Source organism: Pimephales promelas, chromosome 3 (genome assembly GCF_988280905.1).
Source record: "Pimephales promelas chromosome 3, fPimPro1.hap1.1, whole genome shotgun sequence".
Taxonomy (NCBI): domain Eukaryota; kingdom Metazoa; phylum Chordata; class Actinopteri; order Cypriniformes; family Leuciscidae; genus Pimephales; species Pimephales promelas.
Window position 1 is genome coordinate 30,806,624 of NC_142771.1, and position 25,074 is coordinate 30,831,697.

At 38.0% G+C, this 25,074-nt stretch overlaps 1 protein-coding gene across 2 annotated transcripts in view; it reads right to left on the reverse strand.

Moving 5' to 3' along the window:
- The window catches only part of ttyh3a (tweety family member 3a), a 79,925-nt gene that overhangs the window by 44,783 nt on the left and 10,068 nt on the right, over positions 1–25,074 (reverse strand). For both annotated transcript variants that reach the window (XM_039686174.2, XM_089128737.1), the window contains exon 2: positions 8,243–8,412. In XM_039686174.2, coding sequence (XP_039542108.1) covers positions 8,243–8,412 — 170 coding nt within the window. The remainder of the gene's footprint in view (positions 1–8,242; positions 8,413–25,074) is intronic.

Consider the following 25,074-nt stretch of genomic DNA (forward strand, 5'->3'; position numbering starts at 1 on the left):
CTTCACAGTTTCGCCGGAAAACAGAGCAATTTAGTACATGCACTGAGACGAGAAAGATATCTATCAACTCGTCTTAGTTAAGGGAATAACTTTAATTTGAAAAAAAAAAGGTTAAGTATCCCTTTAACTGTTTTGACTTCAGTGTACTGTTGGCATTTTTCTTTAAAAAATGGCTCTTGATTATATATATATATATATATATATATATATATATATATATATATATATATATATAAAAATGCAAAAAAAATAGGGTGTTATAGTTTCATTATCCTAATCATATACCATGGTGTGCCATAGCAGATTCTCAGTTGGTTTAGATTGCATCTAACAAATAGAAGTTTCTCTGTCAAACTGGGTTTTTCTTCCTCGCAAGCCCAACTCGACTGTGAAGTGCCGCAGGGGTCTATTCTCGTACCCATTATTTTTTCCATATATTTTCCTCTGGGCTCCATTTTCAGAAAGATTGGTGTATCATTTCACTGCTATGCAGAAGATACACACATTTATTTGCCTCTGAAACAAAGATACTACCCTGAAATCTCTTTTGGTATGCCTAGAAGAAGTAAAAATGTGGTTCTCTCAATCTTATTTTTGAATGAATCCAAAACCAAGGTTATAGTCTTTGGCCCCCATGGCAACTACAATAGCAGTAACATTGATCTGGATTATCTTTACCCAACTACATCTTGCATTAAGCGTTTAGGTGCTTTGGTTCTCTGGGTTCAGAACCTCAAATTTGAAAAACAAATAAATGCGGTGATTAGTTCTTGTTTTTTCCAGCTATGTCTTCTCATCTAAGATCAAATCCTTTCTCTCTGAGAAAACCTTAGAGATTGCTATCCATGCGCTCATACATCGCGGTTGGATTATTGCAGCATTACTACGTCAAAGAAGTGTCAAAACTTGAAAAAGCAGAAGAGGCAAGCAGTGAGATTTTCAGGATCAGATACATTCAACCATTCAAGAGACATGTCCGATAATAGCTATGCTGAGAGATGGGAAGTGATTGTGGTTCTAAGGCAAGATATGACCCGAGGACAGATCAATCAATGGTCCCGCAGCTGTGGCCTATGGTTGGCTGACATCACTGCTATCCTGTATTAATTAAAGTTCAGTCTGTTAGACGGTCTCTATTCTGAGCCCAAGCTCTCACGGGGGCAATACTGCAAATAAATAAAGAACAAAAATAAGCCACATGACTCATCGAAATCTATCCCAGGGCTCGCTGATGCTAAGCAGCAGACTTTATTTGCGTTACATATAGAATAAGTAATGACCTGTGAATGTTGATCGATGTGAATGGGGTTAAACACTCCTTAGAGAATAACACTCCATTGACTGGGCAAATCACACTGAGTGATCTCATTACTTATGCTCGTTCCGGTGCACCCATCCCCCAAAGCACAGCGTCCTGAATCAGTGGGGATTTGGCTAAGTGGAGTGTCACGGTTAAGATGAGACAGGTTTGGTCACAATGTGCCTAAAGAGTGAGTGGCTTTTGGTGTTCTTCCCAAAACAAAAAGCTCTCACGTGCTGATTAATGTAAAAACAGTTTGAATCGATACTCAATAGGGGAGGGCAAAAAACGTATACATCAATATTTTGCCACTGGCTCTATAAAGTTACAGAGATGGGTCACTGACTGCGGGTAATGGACACAACAAGTCATTTAGACATTTGCAACAGTTTATTTTTTTTACACAAAGTTGAATTTTACGCAATTCATCTGTTTTGCAGTTCCTGCCTCTGTGGTTTTCGCTTGCAGATTGCTGTTCACAGACTTGCATTAGCGCGCAAAAACCGTGCCAAAAGTGCAAGCGTGGAAAAATTAAAGTCTAAAGAATACAGATCTTATTTTGCGTTAGCATGAAGCTGCAGCTTAAAAATACACAAATTACACTTACGAATAACAGTTAAATGCTACAAATAGTTTTTTTCTTACACTTAAAGGGCGAATTACATTTTTACAAATCTTCTCTTGCGCATGTACATTTATTTTACGCTTGGCATCTTATGTAATCTATCACAAATCTTACCCTGCACTTGCAATCCTTTTAGGCATTATTTTACCTTTATATGATTCCCCTCAAATCAGAATAAATTCTCGAATTATTTTGTATTTTAAAATCTTGAATTAATGATACCTCATGCTCGATCTGTTCTGTTTACCCTAAGGGGGTTATTGCTGCTCATATCCATGCTAAGCTGCGTGGATGCTCGGGAGTTCTCATCCAGGGGTACGTTTCCCGAAAGCATCGTTAGCCAACTATGGTCGCAAGTTCCGTCGTTTACCAATAGAGTTTAATGGAAATTGCGACCAACTTGCGACCATAATTGGCTAACGATGCTTTCGGGAAATGCACCCCAGAACGGAACTATATCGCCAAGCCAAACTGTATGCAAACTGTCAATCGTAATTGACGACAATGGTCCTGACAAAAATGTGAGATTGACTACAATGCTGTAAAAAAAAAAACATTGCCAGTTTTCACAGATCACACATAAGATTAACTTTTAACGTTATCATGATATTCACTATTTTCACTAATTTTATATAGTCAGAAAGATATCACGATAACATTCCTAATATTAAATGCATTCCCAAGCCCTGCAGCCAAATTTTAGCAGACAAAATATCTTTCATATGAATTAAAAATGGAAGTTATAACTGAAATATACCCAAATGAATCAGAATTGAATCAAAAGTGCTTATGAATCAGAATGGAAAAAAAGGAATTCTGCTCAATTTATATAGTTTACAGTGATGTAGGGCTGGACAGATCCATCATATTGAAGGCATACAACTGTTAGATAGACACAGATTATATGTTCCAGTCTCAGGCTCTTCAGAATTCCAAAATGAGGTGATGTGATGCAATTAAAGTCTTTGAAGTGGCTTCAATGTCAAGTCATGAGCTGCTTAGCATAAACGTTGTAAAGGTTTCATAGTCATGCTCTGGATTTCCATAATCTGTAGTTATGCAGCGCTACAGCTAAAATGTGCCTGAAGCTACAGATATCAGAAGTCCTTGCATGAAACTTAGGTGCAGTGCATCTGAAATGAGTTCTCCAGGCTGTTTCACACCAACTACATTCAAACTATCTGACAGAAACGTGGATCAAACTTTAAATCATTGAAAACAAAGCAAATTCAAGCCTCCACTATATCAATTCTGATTGAACACTGTGCATTTGATGGGATTTCATCAGGACTAAATAATGCATGTGGTGCAACAGAATCAAAATAGACGTCAAAGAAACACTATGTATGAGCAAATACCAACACTGACACTAAATGTTACTCACAACCAACAGGAAACATTTAGAGAAGGTGTTGACCTACATTACCATGAACTGGTAATGTAGGTCAACACTTTGTTTTCTCATTGGACGGTAGATGAATCTACAGTAACATGCCTTAAATTCTGCTGTTCATGATCGCTCCTCTGCGTCCTCATGAATCATTGATGAAGGACAGAGGATTGCATGTCTTAACCACATTTTGTAAAATGTTCTTGTACTTTCTGGTTTCGATTTGAGCGCTCAATGTATCCACTGAGATTTCTTGTAAAGCTCTCAAATATGTGCCTTGATCAGCAATTCTCAGGATATTTCAAAATACTTCCAAGAAAGAGAGAGAGAGAGAAAAAAAACTTCATTACAAACAGAATTAGCAGACATATTTAATACTCCATCCTATGGCATAATTTAGCCTTCAGGTCGAGACTACAGATGGTATTTATTACATTGGCTTCTTACTAAACAATCTGTTCCTGTATAGGTTGTCTAGATCCACAGGGTGCACAGCAAAACTGTCCACTGGGCGGACGCCATGAGCTCATTTCCTCTTCATGCATAAGTGATGAGTAGTCCATGCAGAATCTGCACTTTTACACATTTATCTGCTGACTGGGGAGGAATATCTGCATAGTTTTGAAGAATAATCTCAATTATGGTAAGAGGGGAGAGGACATTTGTATTACTGACATACAAAAGAATTACATGGAGAAAGCTGCCGAGCTTTCAGTGGAATTCTGATGATGCCGTTATCATGCAGGCGTGTTTAAGTGGAATACAGTCATAAGCTCTGATTAACATCAATTGTCGCTTCTCATTCTAGGAGAGCGGAAACAAAGTAGACAAACAGGAATACACAACACATCTACAAGATTACATTCTAAGACAACTATGTCATCTAGTTATGCTGCACAATTTGGAGTGTTAGCCTTATGCATCAACATCGGGAACGTTGCCAGTGCATTTCACATCCCAAAGGCGAGAACTGAATACTGTAGGAAATAATTTAACAAATACATTTCTGAAGCTCTTGGCATAAAAGAAACTTGTCATTAACCTTTCAAAAGATCAAGCTTGATCACTTTAGCAGAACAGACTCCTTCCACAGTCTTTTAAGTGGGGCAATGGAAAAGAATCCGGCTTAGTAATACTATTCACTTTGCAATAGCCAGTGCAAAAGTGAAAGGTTCAATCTGGTTTTGGGACTAATAAGCAAGGTGAGCCGCAGGGACTGGAGTAAATACTCAGCTATAGCAGGATTAATGGGCAGGCTCTTATTTCAATACAACCGGTCTCATCCCAAGACGTCATATAACTGACGTGTTGGGACGTCTTTTGACCATACGTAAATATTCGCCTTTTTAGGGCCCCCTTAAACGTCGGTAGATGAGATTATGGGATCCTAACTCTACCCCAGACCTAAACCTACCCTAAACCTAACCCGTCACCTAACTGACGTTAAAGGTAAAGCGTCAGTTGTATGACGGCCCGGGATCGCCATCTACCGACGTTTAAGGCGGCCCTAAAAAGGCGGATATTGACGTATGGTCAAAAGACGTCCCAAGACGTCAGTTATATGACTTTTTGGGATGAGACTGTGTTGCTCAATATCATGAACAAGTACATTAATCAAACTCTGAACATCAGAAACTAAATTAGAATATTCCTTGATCAGTTTACACACTTTACTGTTGTTGTTTTGGAAGGTAAGACATGTGGAATGCCATGACCGAGTTCTGCACGTGTCCGAACGAAAGTTTAGCATCACACATAGTCAATCCATCGTCTTCAGGAATGTAAACGGTGGGAAGAACAGCAGACGGAACAGGTAAAACTTTACTTGAGTAGCTTTACAAGTAACGTTTCTTCTGATAATTAAAGTACATCACTTAAAAGTGAGAATGAAGCCAGCCTAAAGCATTACTGACTGCAGGCACCAGTGGTGGAATGTAACGAAGTACAAATACTTCGTTAATTTACTTAAGTACATTTTTCACGTATCTTTACTTTACTTAAGTACAATAAATAGTGCCTACTTTTTACTTTTACTTCGTTACATTTTGCAGCAATTATTATACTTTCTACTCCACTACATTTCTACAGCTTCTGTTACATTTTCGTTACATTTTCTGATCAGTTTTTCCCCCTGACAAAACGTAATCTGACCGTCCGTTCGTTGCACGTTTGTCTCACCAGTGACGTTTGGTTGCCGTAGATACAGTATATCAACCCGGTCACACTAAATGCGTCTCACACGCAGTGTGTTTATCATGCAACTCATACGCGAACATTTGTTTTTACGTGCATAGGAAACACACCGTGTGTAATATATGTTTGGTTTGGTTAGGATTACGGCAAGCCAAGAGGTTCAGAATTACACCATAAATGAATCGCGTTTACTGCCAAACATAGTTATTAACATATAGTACTAAGGATAAGCATGATATTGCCTAATTGCAAGCTTGTTTCAGAAATGGTGACATTTTTTTTCCATCATTATTGAACATCATTATAGGAGTATTAGGTTGAATGAGTTAGAATTAAATGTTTTATTAATCATTAGAAAATAGTCATTAAGAGAATCAATTGTTATGCAAGTACTTTTACTTTTAATACTTAAAGTACATTTAAAATAAAGTACTTTTTACTTTTTACTTAAGTATGGTTGTCATTGTGTTACTTCTACTTTTACTAAAGTAAACATTTATCTGGGTATTTGTACTTTTACTTAAGTACTGAGATTCAGTACTTCCTCCACCACTGGCAGGCACATAATATAAGAATATTATCATCACATTAAGAGACATTCCGAGTCATGTCCCTCGCAGGTGTGATGATTATTAATGGTGTTTGTGTTGAAAACGAGCTCATCTTCCTCCCCGTGGGGGGAAAAAAGTCAGCAGGGAGCCTGTGAAAACGACAGAGTGTGTTCTCCATATTTCTACTTCCACGGGACCAGATGTGCAAGGACAGACTTTCACAGAAGGGAAGATGCTTGCTCTACATGCACACTCACAGCAGTAAGCATATATGAGCCAGTGAGTGAGAGCGAGAGACTAGTTTTCGTAACTGATATAGCAAGAGAACGGATTGAGTGCGAGAGAGCGAGACACTCTTGTCTTGGTGAGTAGGTAGAGAAAGTGAGAGGATGTGCGAGACTAGCTCTGCATGGATGAAATTGGGCCCACATGAAATGCATACTTTCCCCTCTTAAAAAAAAAAAAAAAAAAAACCCAAACAAAAAACAAAACACCCCCAAAAAAAGCAAACCATGTATCATTTATTAAATACCGAATTTACTGCTTGGTGTGTAAGTCATAAAGTTAACCATAAAGTTCTCACCTGTCATCTTGCCTGACAGCTAAGAACATGAACTGAAGGAAAGAGACCATAAAAACGCGGCAGCAGGTCCTTTCTCATGTCGACACAATCACAGGCGGACTCCCTGTAGAGCTAGCGCACGTTAACATGGACAAAACATGAGGAGTGATCATGCGATATGGGGTCATGGTGGGGGGTTTGGAAAAGGGTGGTGGTCTTTTTTTTGTGAGTACACAAGTTAGGTACTGCCAGGAAAGACATTGCCATAGCAACAGGCCGGATAATAGTCAAGCCTCCCTCAACTTTCCCACCAACATCTTTTTATTCGCATTGTCCGTACATTTCGCTTTCGAACATCATCATAACAAAGGCCAGCATTACTAATGCAATCTGTTTATGAACCCTTCTAGTGGTTTGCATTCGCTCAAAGAAACGTCTTGACATCTTGAATTTTAATGGAGTATAACGCACTTTTAAAATAAAACAGCAGCACTACGGTTGATTTAGAAGACGTTGAAGGAAACTTATAGTGAAGGACAGCAGAAACACTCTTTGCGATGGCATAATAGCAACAGCCCTACTAGCGAGACTTTCTCATGCATAAACCCACGTTATTCTGCAGCTCAGCACTTTGTCATCAGCGACACAATACACTAAGAATAGCCAATGAAACAGAATAGTCAATGTTTCACCTCAGCAAATTTAACCAACCAACCAATAGACATCCCGTGATTAATCCCAGCAATCCAACACTAGTGTGTGGAGGGACCCATAGGGGATTCAAGACTCCAGAAAAAGTCAAACATGCAGAATTAAAAATGTAATTCTTCTTTCGATGAGATCCAATTGACCCTGACAAGATCATGAAAAGTCACCCAACAAATCATCAAATTTAAGATCTTGGTACCTTGTAACTGATAACGTTATAGTAAAATACATGTTATTAATCAATATTACTCCATACTTAATTGTACAATTACACTGTAACAAGGGCAGCTTAAAATAAAATGTAATCTACAATTCTATATATTTGTCTAATGGCTCATGGATATACACTTCATTTCCTAATAAACCTTTGATGCTATCAATCTGACAAACTGGCAAATCCAGAGATCAGATTTCCTTCAAAAGCACTAACCATATTCAGCTTTTACTTGTTCTTTACCAGACACAATCTGGGCTGTTAATCCCTTAAATAGCATAAAGCCAGCCAATCAGATTAGAACTGCAGATTTTAGCCAGAACTGCCCATTTCTGCATGCAATTTGCATCAGACTACCTCCAAAATCGCCATTGACAGATTTCATTCTGAATAATTGGATATCGGTGGAGAAATTTAGTATTAGTGCATCCCTAAATTAAACCACCACCTGCTGCTAGCTTGAAATAAACTGCAGAGATTAGGGCAGAAATTAATTCCCTTCCAGAAATTAAACCGTGCAGCCCGTCAGATAATGCAACACGTCTTTTACACTTTTTTTTCAGCTGGGGAACCTTTGATAAAAGCATCTCATTGTAGACTAAACTAAGTGAGCAGTGACTACACACATCATCTTCTGCTTGAATATGATGCTAACAGGGCGGAATGGCGGATATGAGGAAAAAATGCATTCAGACTCACCTGCAGACGAGGGTGGCGATGATGACGCACCAGGCGGTGCAGCAGCAGTCTGCGTTCGGCTGCTCGTCGCTCTTCTTACGGCGACAACACAGCCAGCAGGAGTAGATGAGGAGGAAGAGGAGGTCCAAAGCCAAACATGCCAGAGCTACACTGCCCAACAGCAGGATAGACTGCAAGAGAAGAGAAAATATTCTTAGAGATGGGGGAAATTTGGGAAACATAATATTCAAGATGAGCCATTCTTTATGAAAGTCAACTGTTGGTAATAAACACTAAACTCAAAGTAAACTTGTTTTTTCATGCATACGCTAAGCTATGCGTACAATTAGCATGGTGTAATTTTCATCAGCAGCATAGTATGTGGGTAACCAGATTTTTCGATTTTTCATGCATAAACTGTACGCTCAGTTTGTGTATGCACCTTGAATTTTCTTGTTGGTGACACTGGACCGGACTGCTTTTTCACAGTCGAAAAAAGGAAAAGGAGAGATGAGAATAAACAAGAAAGTAGGCGCAACAACAAAAGACGCCCGTGCTGATAAGCACTTGGGTGAGGGGGTTAAGAGACAACATCACGCAACTCTAGTTAAAATTTAAGGACAACACCGCCGCAAAATGAACCTTTGGTCTAATTACACATTGTTACCTAGTCAACCGTTATCCGAGATTTGTTTTCATGATTGCCGAATGTAAATAGTTTTATCTCTAAAAACAGTTTAGCCTATAGTGCTAGTATATAGGGCATAGAGTAATGACAAATAAAAATTGGATCGAGCTTATCGATACTAGCATTATACTAGCGTTATAGGCTAAACTGTTTTTAGAGATAAAAAAAATTTACATTCGGCAATCATGAAAACAAATCTCAGCTAACGGTTGACTAGGTAGCAATATGTAATTAGACCAAAGGTTCATTTTGCGCCGGAGTTGTCCTTTAATACAAGCATATTTTTTCGGTCATAACTATATTGGGGAGAAATAGTGCAGACATTTTCAAAAACAAAACAAAAAAGGTACCATCCTTACGTTTATGGTTTAAATACGTCATAAATGGAAAAAAATAATAATAATAGTGCAGACACTGGACACAGATGAAATATTCTAGTGCGTGTATGTCGACCGCTTGTGTTTGCTCACACTATCAAATAGAGTATACTTTGATACACGGTGTGTTTAGCTGTATCAAAGTGCTCTAAACTGAAGTATAAACCCAGATAAAGTATAAATCCACTGTCAGCTATCTTTGGAGTACAATCTGAAATGTACTTTTCAGCATCACTGCAAAAGGTTCTGTCCTTCACAACTACATTAGCAAGATGTCTTATTATTTTAAAGTGAAAGCCTGTGCGTCACCCTCTACATTTAATTCTTTCCTCGTCAGCGTTTAAAAAAAAAAAAAAAAAAAAAAGTTGTCAGCCACCGGCAGAGTTTTTGATAATTTTTAAAAAAAAATGTAATGACCCCAGAACATTTTGTTGTATATATCTGAACATGAAATCAAATACATCAAAAGAAGGAACAGAGCCTCTGGTTTTAAACATAAACTTTTTGTTCTGTCTTCATGCTTTTTTTAATGAACAGTTGAATGTGGGCAAGTACAAAACAACTAAATGAAGTTTTTTTAAACAAAATGCTGAGAAATTCAAGTTTTTTTGTTTTTTTTTTCAAAACTACAATATACATAAGCAATGCTTTTATCACTTGTTTCAGCTTCTTTTTTGCCTGTGTTTTGTTCCAGAAAATCTCAACTCTTTCAAAAGATGTGTAATAGCGCCCCGTACCGTATAACAGTCACAAGGAAACATTCCAGTGGCATTTTCTTAATAATGGAAAATTCTGTAATAGCAGGGAATGAGTTAAGTTTATTAAAGAAGTATTTACTTGTATTAAAGAATAATAATAATTTACATGATCCCTTAAGACTTTCGATATGACATAGCCTGCCTTTTTTGATAAAGTACTGGCTTACTCTACAATCAGTTAAGCCGGGCACCACCTTTTGTTCCACCCCTTTTTTATTTTCATTTTCTATTTATTTAAATCACTTATTTTTTAATGATGTATTTATGCATTATATTGTTCTGATTTTTTTTTATTGTTAGGTATTTTATCTTACCGTTTTCTTGTAACAATAAAACTTGTTTATTGTATTATAAAACTAAAATAATTATAATTATATAGTTTTGTTAGTCGGGGTATATCGTTTTGTGGAATTTGGGTTTGATATCTGTAGACTTTTCCTGTAGAGTTAAATCCAATAAAGAAAAAGAAAAAAAAAACACTGAAGTATATTTCCAAGAAAATAATAAAACAATGACAATGCCTTGATATTAGCTCATAAAAGTAAAAAAAAAAGCTATATGTAACAACAAATAAATGACCTACCCAACCAAGTTTGTGTTAGATTTCTTTTCAGAAGAGTTTCTCAAAAGAGTTTTATGACTCTTGAGTTCTGAATATGACTAAGACAACTCATAGGCACCTTGAAACGCTTGCAACGGCATCTGTGTGGGTTGCTCTAAGCCGAGTCTCCCGCTGAAAATCACGTGACAAATAACCTGCAGGGGAAGTTTTGTGTATAATGAGGTCAGAGCTATTCTCGGTTAAGACACACACTTCGCTCTGACAATCTTGTTGTGACAACCACACAGGGATTAAGCACTTTGAGGTACTCAAATTCCTCAAAAACTGGCCCAATTCTGGTCGCGCCTGATTACAGAGGAATTGGTGAAATGGAGACACCCATGATGGGGTTGGCCTGGTATCCAATCAGTTAATCTGCACAGACTCACTGAACCCCTCTTCACGTAATAAGCATTTCAATTCTCCAAAATCAAGTAGTTTTCATACGGCTTTCAACCTGTGCCAAGTGTCTGTCAAGCTCACAGTGTGTGATCACAGGAGAGCTGGGAAAACCATTGTGTCGGTTCAAAAGTGGCCCAGCAAGTCAGACTGGAAAAGTGAGCAGGTCTTAAAAGCACAGTCTGGAATACATAAAGGGCATCATTGCTCAGTGCATTTACTTTAAAACACAAAGCCTGATTGTTCATCTCAAGGAAATTCCTTTGCCGTATTAGGCTCAGATAAGTCCAGTGAATTTGGTCCAGACTCAGAGTGTGCAGGTTTATCAGACCGCCATGAAACAAAGTTGTGTTTACATTGTACCAGACGGCCAAAATGACACCTTCCGAGGAAGAACTAGTTGCTGGAAGCTGTGGATTAACAAATGCGTCATTGAGTCTTACAAATGAAAGAGTTCAAGAGTTTTGTTTTTAGGCAGCTGTTAACAAGTAAACAAAATAACTATGAATAAAACCATTTTATTTTGTTTAATGTCCATGTAATAGTCAGTATTTGGTACAAAAAAAAAATCTATTTTAATAAATGCAGCCTTGGTGAGCATAAGACGTTCTCCAAAAACAAAATTCAAGAATCCTACCAACTCCCCAAATTTTGGATTTTAGTGTATTTTCTACTCTGTTTGTCACCGTCATTGCTGCAGCTATTTGAATGAGCTACCACATTGCACACTGGTCTATTATTGTGGCATCATTAAATTCAGCTCCATCCGGACACTGGCTGGTTATTTTAGATGTCAGTCATTCGGTCTTTTCCGGATTAAGTGGACAGTTTCCAGCCAGGATACGGTACAATCAATGTGCACAAGACTGATAAAAGTCTGCCTCACCATTTGATTAATTAAAAGACTTCAAAAATTGGAGTTAGGGTAATGCAACAGAAAAACAAGTATGCTTCAAAGCTCTTCTTTACTAGACATAAGCCATGTTAATTCGGCTACCTCAGTTAACCCACTCAAAACCAAGGATCAGTCACGATGGTCGACCAGCTGATGTCTCTTTGGCCATTGCACAAAGTTAAAAATACATCTGTGTTCTGCATGTTTAAATTCAAGACCACTAGATTACATTTTCAGAATGTCTATTACTTCATTACGTTCTGACTTACATTAATATGTGATAGAGAAACAAGGCAAAAAAACAAGACAACCCAGTCCCTGCAGGCAAATGCTAAACCCTGATCTAATTTTAGAAGCACAATTAAGCTTTGTACTGTATTGACTGAAAACCACTTGTCCACAAAGCTCACTATTCACTGTGGCACTTCAAGAAAAATGAATCTTCTGTGAGGCCCTCTTGTCTGTTTTTGAACTCTTACACAGTGAAATATTCAGTGAAGGTTATGCCGACTAGCAACAGACACCAGGACTTTGCGTTTCAGATTCTTTTTAAGCCAGCAGGTGAATAACCAAACAGAAACAAGGATAAACGAACCAACCGAGACAACTTTGATGGCTGTCTCTAATAAATAGAAGATGAAGCATGAACCTCTTTCCTGGTCAAAATCACAAACAAACTAAACATTTGTTGGATGATTAGTTGACTATATGGGTTAAACAGATCATATTTGATCCATGATCCGTAAGGGCCAGGCTCCACAGTTCGGTATGCATGTGTTTTGCAGATTAATTGCTAAGTTTCACCATCAATTCGGTACTTCCATGCTGTTATCTAAGTGCACACACAAACATATCTGAAGCACAAACACAGAGCACATTTCAGATAGCAAGAGAACAGCAAATTGATTCCTCTTTTGCATCTCCATGCACCTGAATGGACATATAAACACAAACGTATTTTAAATACCAGTCTCTGCAAAGTATTCTCTCATAGGCTTCTTGAGGGATTGAAACTTCCTGGCCTCAAAAAGTTAAAGACATTGTTAAAATAGTCCAAGTGAATACAGTGGCTCAATCTTAACTTTATCAAGCGACGAGAAAACCTTTTGTGCGCAAAAACTAACTAACGACATAAAACATAAATAACGACTTAACTATTCATTTCCTTTTCTTTGGGCCTCTAGTCGGTTAAACGTCAACACGTAGGCTTACTATTGGCCGACGCTGGTCGTGTGTGATGCGTGTGACGTACAACAACAGATCATACGCTGTTAAACTTGAGGCCCGGAGAGAAGGAAATGAATAGTTGAAGTAAAGTCGATATGTTTGCTTGTTTTTTGTGCACAAAAAGTATTCTCAACGTTTGATAAACTTAAGATTGAGCCACTGAAGTCACTTGGACTGTTTTAACGATGTATTTAATAACTTTGAGGCCGTCAAGTTTCAATCCTTCAAGAAGCCTATGGACTAGTTTGCAGGAGTGATCCAGCTCTCAGATTTCATCAAAAATATCTTAATTCGTGTTCCGAAGATGAACGAAGGTCTTACGGGGTTGGAACAACATGAGGGTGAGCAAATACTGACAGAATTTTCATTTTTGGGAGAACTACCCCTTTAAGTTAACCAAACAGTTGAGAAAGAAATCTGATATGTATCATTGTATTGGATCAGTGCATTCACTCTTAAAGTGACAGCAGCCTATAAATCTGCTACTGTCTAAATCATTAATGTTAATCAAACAACAAAACACAAAGATTAATCCATATTTAATTTATACAGTGAACACTATTGTGTTATTTAACATTTAACACTAATTATTACATGTCAGTAGTCGAATACATTACAGTTTTTATTTTATTTGTATTTTATTAGATGCTTTTATTAATTGTATTTCTTCTTATTTTTTACTGACTGTTAACTTGCATTTGATAATGTTTGAACTATATTAGTTAGGCTAGGAGTTTTTGTGATCACATCGAAGTACTTAAAATGTGCTTTAAGTAATAAATGGAAAGCAAAGTCACATTTCAAGTTGGACTCAAAACCATACAATACAAGATAGATAATATGAGGCAGGAATTCAGAGACAAATGAGGTATGAAGAATGATGATGGGTGAAATGACTGAACGAATCAAGTTTTCAAGTTTTCAAGGATTTCAGTGCCAACACTGGCAGAATGGCCAGTAGGCACTCTTGATATGATTAATCAGTGTTTAAATACTCTCATTTACAAAGAATAACAGCTCTAACCAGAATGGCATAGCTGACAACCTCTGATAATGTGTTTGGAGAACAGCCTTTGCACCTATGATCTCAGCGTATTGGCAGAATGCTCTGGCTTTATAAACATTCAATGCAATCAAATAATCAGCACTAATAGAAGATGGTAGAATAAACATGAGGTTTTGAGGTCAATTTATCATTACTAAATTGGGTTCAAATAAGAAAAATGTAGCAAAAAAAGTCACACAAACAGTAGACGATGGTACTTGGAACACCAAAGTCAGGGAATGCATAAGCAGATCAAATGTGTACATTGAATACAATGCAAGTTGCTTTGAATAAATGCATCTGCCAAATGCGTAAATGCAAATTTAACACAATCTACATGTTTTTGAGAGGCCTCCTCGGCGATAGAGGTTTGAAACACAATGGCCTTTGCCAGCGGCTCATGATGTTTTCCTGTGAGAACTTGTGCCAAGGAGGTCATTGCAATTACAAAGATTTCAATCCTGCAACGTTTCTCCTTTTTCTGCTAACAGGAAAAGACTCAGACTCAGCTTTTTTTTAAACAGACGGTAATCTTCAACAGATTATCTTAATGGATCTCCTCTTTCCATATGCTGATTCAGGACGCAGCAAAAGACCCTGCTGAGCGATACCACTGCCCAAGAACAACAGCAGCATTTCAAACACAAAGTCACTGTGCTGAAATGTGCTCCTGGCAGTGGGCCATCCTCCTGATATTTGCAAAATATGCACCCATCAGAGAAAATAGATTTTCCCTATACATGGAATCTCACTGCATGTGCTCTACTGAAAAAAAAATGCACTTTTTCATTTCATTTACTTACTATTTAAATTATGTTCACCACTATAGAACCATAGTTCACCCAACAATGACATTGCACTTTCATTTACCACAAAAGCAAAATAAGAAATCCATGAGAACATTTTGATGACTTTCCAAAACAGGAAACAAAATTAGAGTGACTGATTACAGTGGTGAGAGGAGAGATGTCAAATTTACCACAACTCCCTTGTATAGGGTTCAGACTACACACTATTTTTGTCTGTTACGATAGACTCTCAGACTCTCGTCACTTCGTGTATACAGACAGGAGCCATCTTAAAAAATAGTCTCGATAAGTCAAACCACGAACGTCATGAGTGATCGGAACTGTATGAAGTTCAGCGAACTTCTGAACTGTATGAACGGCGTTCGGGGATCGACTTATCGAGACTATTTTTTAAGATGGCTCCTGTCTGTATACCCGAAGTGAACTGTCTTCATAAAGTATCTTCTTATTAAACGGTCTGTACACTCACAAAGTTCTCAATGCTTCGTTTTGCATGTATGGAGCCTTATTATGTTACTGTGTTAGTGTGGGGCTATTTTGAGCCTTGTTAGTGGTATAAACTAGCGATTTCTTTTTACTTAGTCAATGCCCCCATATACTAGCGTTATACGCTAAACAGTTTTTAGAGATAAAACTCTTTACATTCGATTATCATGAAAACAAAACTCAGAGAACGATTGACTAGGTACCGATGTTTTATTAGACCAAAGGTTCATTGTTCGCCGGAATTCTCCTTTAATGATAATCAAATGTAAAGTGTTTTATCTCTAAAAACTGTTCAGTGTATATGCTAGTATATGGGGGCATTTAATAAGTAAAAAGAAATCGCTAGTTAATACCACTAACAAGGCTCAAAATAGCCCCACACTAACACAGAAACATAATGAGGGTCCCTGCATGCAAAACGAAGCATTGAGAACTTTGTAAGTGTACAGACCGTTTAATAAGAAGATATTTTATAAAAACAGTGCACTTCACAATGGTAATAATTGTGGAAATAGTCTTTGAAATAGGTTCATTCATCCATATATTCTTTACGGGAAACTATAAACAATCACTCATTGAGAAGTGAAAAAAATACAGCTTTATCAAGTGACCTAATTGACATAATCTTCATTTCAGAACTGTCTAAGGGCTTCATTCTCCTATAGGAGACGGTGGATGTGGTTCTTTGAATGAATTTGGCACAGCAGACAAACTCACAGACAGTTTCATTTAGTGTAGTAGAGACTGAAGCTCAAGACCTTCTAAAAAACCTACGATAAGAGTCTTGGATAGTTCAGCCTTAAGCTCTTGAGTGAATGTCATTGGAAATATTAGGAAGTGACATTGAAAAAATGTCACAACTGCCCTAGGAAATGACACATTTTTTTTTATTATACAATATGTGGCTTCAAAAACAAAATAGAAACTTAACCTACAGGTTTGAAAGATCATTTAGTTTCCAAAAAAAGCATCTTTGTGGGTGGTGTGGTACAGATGGGTAACCGAAACCATGCAAGGTGCACATTTTATTCATGCAAAAGAATAGGCCAAGTGTAAAAGACTAAATCCTTGAGACCACTTCTGACTATTCTACAGACAGCCCTAGTTTTAAATAGTGAGAAATAAAATATATTATAAATGTCATTTATCTGCATTGTTTATCCGTTTGATTTGGACTTTCAATCAGAGAAATAGCACATTTATTGGCACATTATTATGAAATAAATGTTTTTCCCCAATCAAAAGGATAAACAATGCAGATTTATTTTTGACAGCCTTTTTTATATATATATTTACCAGGCATGCCATTAATTCATACTACAACTGTACATGAAATTATATAGCTGCCATTTTTGAAAACCACATTTAAAAAACACGTATGACAAACCGGCATCTCATAGGCAGATATACGTGTTCCTTCTGAAAAAGCAAACGAGGTCCTTCTGACCAAATCTGGGTCAGAGATTTCTTTGGGAAACCAAGAGTAATCTGGGGAGGAGTTAGAAACACTTTCAGAGTGGATGCTAAAAGCATTTCAGCCTTTGAAGGCAGACTGGAGGCAATAAACTGTCCCACACACATGCACAGGAAGTCAGTAGTTAACACCTAACTGCAAATGTAAACTATAAAAGAAACAGCCACGCAGATCAGATTTGGAGTCAAACCAAAGCAGAGTTTTACATTAATATATCAAATAGGATTGTGTATATATCGTTCCATGAATGGCTTCCCTCACAAATCCTTCATAACTAGCCAACCACGTGGTGAATTTATTGGCAGTAAGCCACAATGAGAGACAGCTTGTGTTTCCTGCCTGGCCTGACGACAGGACGGCCTCGTCAGTCTGTGTCGCACCATGCAAACACGCTGACAAAACAGATTAGCAGCATCCCTGCTCTCGCTTCCTGTGCACCCGACGACATCCATGAGAAGGACGCGCTGGAATGACTAAAATCTTTCAACAAACACCGGGGATACAATTATCAAATTCAAAAATGGAAATGTTTCCAGTGCTCCCCTCACGACATGAAGAGGCCAGTCACGAATTTCTCCAACCTCCCCCACAACCAGCCTGGGGAGTGGGTGTGGGAAAGCAAGCATGTAGGGGATGTGTTTTTTCCAATTTTCACTTCAAGCTGTGCTCAAACCCACATTTCCACTACAAAGCAAATTAACAACAATGCTCTGATGTTTTTAATAAAATGGAGGTGAAAACTGTTGAAATCAAAACTGTGATTCTTTTAGTGCTCATCTGTTTGCTTGGAAGTCAAATTCAAGTGAGAACACAAAACTCACATACATTTTACTCTCTTTCTCTTCTGGCAAAACTGGCCAAATATATGAAATGATTCTTCTGGCACACACACTCTCAGAAAAAAAAGAAGCTGTCAATAGGGTGGTACCCTTTCAAAAGGTTCTAAAATGGAGTATTAAAGGTACTAATGTGTACATTTTAGGCACCAATATGCACCCTTTATGGCAGAGGTGTCCAATCCTGTTCCTGGTTTCCACCCCAATTAAACACACAAGTTAAACAAGGTCTTCAGGATTACTAGAAGGCAGTTCTCTTCCAGACAGGTATTTTGGGACAAGTTGGAACTAAACTATGCGGGACATTGGCCTTGCAAGAACATGATTGGACATGCCTGCTTTAGGGGTATATAAGGTACAAAGGTGAGTACTACTACTTTGTACATTTTTTTTGTTCACAGGGGTTCATTTAGTCAAATAATATTTTTCTAGAATGAGAAATGTATTATCCCTCTAATTATAAATACAATCTCTTTCCAACTATCACTAACAAGAGGCAAATTATGGTTTCTTTGATTACGTTGATTATCCACTGTTTATGTTCATCCATAATCCTCCGGCTCTCCATGAGTAACTAAACTCGTCATTATTACTGTACGTTCACACCGCCGCCGACTTAAGCTTCAAAGCGGCCGGACATCATTCATTTTCAATGGAAGCTGGCTTTTCTCAGCTGCAAGGAGCGTCAAATCCATCGGCGTCGCATTTTGGGCGTTTTGAGCGTCAATCAGAAAGTTGAAAGAACTGTACGCGGTTCAGCGGCAAAACTCCAGCAACCAATCGGAATATAGACGTCCTTCACGCTGGCTGATTCTGGAGAAACATGAATGTAAACTTTCGTTCCTACCAAAACATTAGCTCAGAGAAAATGGAAAAGAAGCTAATCATCGCCGCTGCTGTGTTTCCTACTGGTTTCGTATCATTTATGACATGACGTTGTTTGCTTATAGGGACCGCATGTGCGTAACTTTTATCTGAAATATTTATCAACGCTCGTTTTAAAGCGGGAATGCAATTAATTTGCTCACGATGACACCGAGTTGACCGCAATAATAATAATAGCTAACTATTTCTTTTCCTGACCAAATGTGACCAAACGGTTATAAGAATGCCGTCATTAAAAAAAAGGTTTCTTCAATGTATTGCTTGTTTTTTTTTTCAGTTTATTACATTTCATGTTGTGACACTTCTATTTTCCCTGCAACGTCAGAGCGTCCAAAGCGTCAACCAGCTTCCCCATACTTTTTGACAAGCGTCCTTGACAGGGCGGCCTGAGCTTTTTTTGACGCTCAAGTCGGCGGTGGTGTGAACGTACAGTTATAGTTCACTATGGCTTGCACATTATATGACGTGGCAGACATAGTTGCCCAGTGCAGTTCGGTTAATTCAGCGCGGGGTAATCAAGAATGCGGTCCCGAAAATGAGTTTGGTTATAGGTTGTTAAGCTAGTAAAAAACAAAAACGCTAGCTATATGAACTATAAGATTAATTAAATAAATAAAAATAGCTGAAAAAATAACACTAATAGAAAGGCACACTGCATCTGCTTGTTGTACTCCTTTAATTTAAAGTTTGTGCTGAACCCTATTGTGAATATTAAGCTGAAGCTTAAAGTCCCCGTGAAATCAAAATTGAACCTATTTACTTTGTTAGCGCATATTACTAATCTTGTGGTGAACAATTAATCCGTGCAAGTGAATATATATTTAAAAAAAATGTTTTACCTTAGTAATCTTTAATCAAAATCTGAAAAGTTACTTCCGGACGGTCTGGAACGGTTTCTTTTTCTGATGACGTAGGTTTCACAGTTTGGGTGGGGAAACGCTTAACCACTCCCCTCAAACCGTTAGTTTGCTATGAGCGAGAGATGGAGAGGAGGAGCGCTAGAGTAAAACCCTGCCCTCTGTTCAATATTCCGTTTCACTTGGAAATACGTCACAGCACTGGAGAAAAATCGTTTGCAACTTCCGGTTCACGGGGACTTTAACTTCACAAAATTAAATCTCAATAGCGATCAGAAAAAATGCAAAATATATTTTCTCCAAATCGCAGAGTCCTAATATGAACATATGATGCTTGCAGAACGTTTGCGAGGTTCAGCAGCTATCATACCATTCTCGATGTGGTCAGGACGGGGTAAAATCCAGTTTCTTACAGACCCGAGTAGAATCTGGGTAGATGATGCTAAACAATTCCCAAGTAGAGTCTCTGAATACAATTATGAATCAAGGTTAGCTGCAAGTCAAAATGTTGTCAAAAACAAACCTTGTTTAATAATTTAAAGGTTTACTTTTAAAGCTATATTGCCATTGTTTGTTTTAATTCAAATACACTTAAACTCCAGAAAAATCTGCTTAGAAATAACAGTCCAAGCAAGTAAAGCAAGTAAAAACATTGTTTAGCATGGTTTGAAGACTAAATATGAAAATACCACCTCTTTTTACAACTCTAAATGAAATTACACCAAGCCTGTTTACTCTTAACTTGTTCACATTCCCATTCCCAACTCTGGATGGAAATCATTCACCGTACTAAACGAGATTCCCCAAACTACATTTAGGTTAATCAACTTGTGGCAGACAACCCACTGGCGGCGGCACACTCAAGTTAGCCTTGTGTGCCCTCCTCATCCGCTGGCAGGTCTGTCCTCACCCAAACAAACCCAGAGCTCCAGTCTCATCCATCATCCAACTGACTGGACCTCCCCCCCCCCCCCATTCACAGCTTGGCTTTCATCCACGACAATTCGTGAGAAGCACTGCTCAAACTCCCACAGTCCTGCCTTTGTAAACATGCAAGACATGCTTCTCTCAATGCAATGCTCACTGATGGCCAATGACAATTGTTTGATGATGAGAAGGGGTGAGGATCAACTAGAATATTAGACATTGATTCAGTGCACTTGAGTTCACAAAGGGAATGGTGGCCACAAAGATTTAAGAGTTATCGGCCAATATAAAATACATTTTTAATGTATCTTTATTGATTATCATACTTTAAACTACCATCAAAAGTTTGGGGCGAGTAAGATTCAATTTAAAATAAAATAAAATAATATTTATTTACCAAGGACAAATTGCTTGCCAAATCAAACGGGACAGTAAAGACGTTTATATTGTAACAAAAATCTGCTTTTATTTTACTTTATATTCATCATCAGAATTTAGCTTTGACACGAATGAACTACAATTTAAAAATAGAACAGTTAATTTAAGTTATTTTATTGTAAAAATATACTGTTTTTCTGTATTTTTGATCAAATAAATGCAGTCTTGAGGAACATAAAAGACTTCATCTATTATCTGTACTTAGTTAAATGTTTAGAAAATTTTATTTTGAAAAACTAGTTCATTGAAGATACAGCGACAACTAAATATAAAGCATAACACAGACACTGTAAGTGTAATTCCTGTTAACGACTCATGACCCAAACTATCTTCAGTAGAGTACACATGCATTTATTGCATTAGCATTAGCTAGCTTGCAACTCCAAATTTCTTGATGCAGTCTACAGAGCAATATTAATAACCTCATCTACAAGGCGAGCAGTCCCCAACAACTGAATATTTAGGCTGCAGCATTAATAAATGATTTTTTCCTAAAAACGAGTCTGCCTTTGTTCTTTATCATGAAAGCAGACCATCAGAAGTAAAAAAAATACTGAGCTGAAATTAAAACTAGTACAAAGTTCCCAGATAAGCACATCAAGGAAATCCCAACTGGGGCATCAGGAGTGAGCTTAACCCCTAACTAGTGACCAAACAAGATGGCATCTCTAGTTAATTCCAATCCTATGAACAAGAGCCATTCAGTGGACAGCAGGTGTCCTCTCTCTCCCCCATCCTCAGCCGTGCTGTCTGTTACCATTCAGCTATGTGTGCTTCAACTCCAAGACAAATGTTACAGAGAACAAGCCGCTTGAGCGTCCAGTCAATTACAAATGTGTATTAAGTAAAAAAAACAAATAAATAAAAAATCTTCAGTCAATAATATTTTTATCAATTAAATGTAATATTTTTGTGAAATATATAAATGGTTTGTTTTTTTCTGACAAACTAATATAATCAGCGAAAATGTGCCTAAAATGCAAAATATTTTATTTATTTTTATTATTCTAAATCTAAGAAAACTTATAATATCCTTTAGCTGATATCAGTGGGGGGAAAAATCTAAATGTTGATTTTCCTGTATATTAATAAAAGAAAAAAAGCATTTAAATGATTGAATTGCTAACAGAAAAACGACTACCACATGACAACTTGGTGCAGCAAAAAAATTAAATAAATAAAACTTAGTGGCTAGGAGTCAGACCTTCCTCTTAATCAATGGCAGATGAGCTTCTAGTAGACAGTTCACATGTTATCTGTAATGCTATATGCAACTGATGTCAATGGCGTTTGAAAGGATTCAAATACCATTGACATCAGTTGCATCCACCTTAGACCCCTTAGCACAACTGTAAAAACAGAATCTTTGCTTTATCTAAGACTGCTCCTGCTGGTTTAAGACATTCTTCCAATCCTGTTGACTCGGTGACACATATTTTCAAACAGCTGACAGTCTATGAGCTTTATGACCTAGAAGCACTGAATTTTCTGACTTTACCTTTGCTCTCCAGTCTCCGTCTTAGCTGCTTTCTCCTGCGACTTAAAGGAGCATTTCACCCATTTCAACATTAATCTTTATTGAAAGTGGATCATATGTAGTCGAAATGTAAAATAATTTTTGAATTTGGTGCCCTCTTGACCGAGAAAATAACCGAAGGGTGCATTTGAATGCAAGACAACAACTCAACTCATTTGTATGCACAGCTCCACAAACCATACCCACTAATCCGGAACAGCGCAAACAGAGAAATCACTCTTCCGTCTACAAGGCGGCCACCGGAGTTTGAAATTCATTTCACACAAAATTTCTAGTTAGTTGGCTGTGGCGATCAGGGGTGCGTTTCCCGAAAGCATCGTTAGCCAACTATGGTCGCAAGTTCCGTCGTTTTCCAATAGAGTTCAATGGAAATTGCGACCAACTTGCGACCATAGCTGGCTAACGATGCTTTCGGGAAACGCACCCCAGGACGATCGAGGGCGAGGGACGTAAGAGGACGGCGCGAGGCCGGGGTGTGAGTGATAATGAAAGACACCGCGCGCCGGTCTCGTGTCTCTCACGGGGGAGCGAAAGCATAAAATGAGGAGCGACGACGACAGATCGAGAGACACAGGCCTGATTTTATGTTGTGTTTTGTTTCTGTTGTGTGTAACGTTACTGCAGTCGTCAATGAGGGGCTGCTGGCTTATACTTTCGTTTTGTATTTGTTCATTTTATTAAAATGTTTAACATGTTCACTGGTTCCCGCCTCCTTCCCACAACAACAAACCCTGTTAACGTTACATTGGCAAACTCATTAGTGAATTACTCCTCGTTTGCATGTACAATGTCAAAAGACAACAACAAACAATAACAGAAGAAAATTTAAAACAAGAGCCAGGGAACATACTTTATATAGAAACAATACAGAAACAAGTTATCATGTGAAATGAGATACTAACACTTCCGCAAGTATTCCGTATCAGAGCAACCAAAGCATCTCAACTGAAAAAAACAAGAGCCCACAGCAAGGCGTTTTCATCCGGCTAAAAACATTTTGGTGGAAACACAGCCTTGGAGATAATAAAGAAGCATTTCTCCTGCTTTCTGTTTATTACCCATTAACAATCTGAATACAAGTTTAGTATTTTCATGCTGGTACACTGCAAAGTTTCTGGATAGACAACCATGTTTAAATGCTTGTTTGAATCAGAAACTGTGGTGATTGGCAGTGATAACCAACGGATGAGACAAACAACTTTTACGTATATAATTGAACAGTTTTTGCTCTGGTACCGAAATGGTACAGAGAACCGCACAATTTTATAGGTAGAGCCCTTCATAAAAACACATTTTGTGAAGAGATGCCTAAAAAAAGAAGCATTAAGATGACCATTTACATCAAATAGCTATTTTGACTGTATATAGACCACATTGAATAACACTGTTACAGGTGCAATAACAAATCATGATTATGTGCCTATAGTTCTGACAATATATAGTACCACCACTCAATTTCATTCAAATGTCTAAATTTGTCATCCAAAAATGTGCTCAAAATGTGGTCCGGCACAATTCTGGCTTTTTTACATTAGTATTTTATGTTACCAACTGGTTTAACCCAAGTTCTCCATAAAAGCGAACAACAGGGAAGGCCAAACTTGATTTAAGGAGCTTTAATTAGACAATGTCACCAGGCTGATGCACTCCTGGCTTGTCAGTAGGCCATCTGTTGTCTCAATGATGAAGGCCTGCAGCCAAGATGTTCAAAGGGCCCTGCTAACTTCAACAGCCACACCTGGGTGTGTTCAGCATTAGGCCGTGTGTCCACCAAAGCGTTTTTAGCCAGCTGAAAACGCTAGACGCTCTGCTGAAGACGCCGTGCATTGGGCGCTTGAGAGCGTTTTGGCAGCGCAGCGTTTTTTCCGTTGAGACGTTTCGTTGCTATGATACAGAATATCCGCAGCAGTTTGAATATTGTGACAGTTGGTCGGTGTGGTATTAGTCCCGCCCCTCCTCCACTGTGATTGGACAGCTGGGTAAAAAGTGACAGTGATGAGCACTGCGTTTTATCCAAAGTTGAACATTTTTCAACTCCCAGCAACCAGTAAAAACGCTGGGCGCTTCAGCGTGAAAAAAACGCTCAGCGCCTCGTCACGCTCATGGCGTTTAAAAAAACGCGGCGCTCCCATTGAAAACAATTGAAAACATACGCCAGGAGCGTGGAAAAAAGCCTTGGTGGACAACACGGCCTTAGAGACATGCAAGCATTAGAATAACAATTATGAAGTCGTCATGAAGATTGAATGATTTCTATTGCATTTTTATGGCACAGAGAAATGCACATATTTAAAAGAAAATCTGCATAATCTCTTTAAGAGATGAGCTACCCATTAACTCTGGCAGTTTGTTCTGGTCCTACAATGTGATAGACGAAATGTTTCAATGGTGCGTTCAAAGTCCTCCTGGGAAGTTTGTATAAATTGGTAAATTCAATTGCGACGTCGGGTGCGTTCAAATTAACTTTGGCTTAAGCAAGATGATACTTTATAAAACAACAACTGGGGGAAAAAAATTCTCACATTTCTATGGCACCATAATCGAAGACAATACATTATGCAATACCTTTACCATAGAAAATTGTTCTAAAAAAAGAACTCAAAAATAAAGTGCA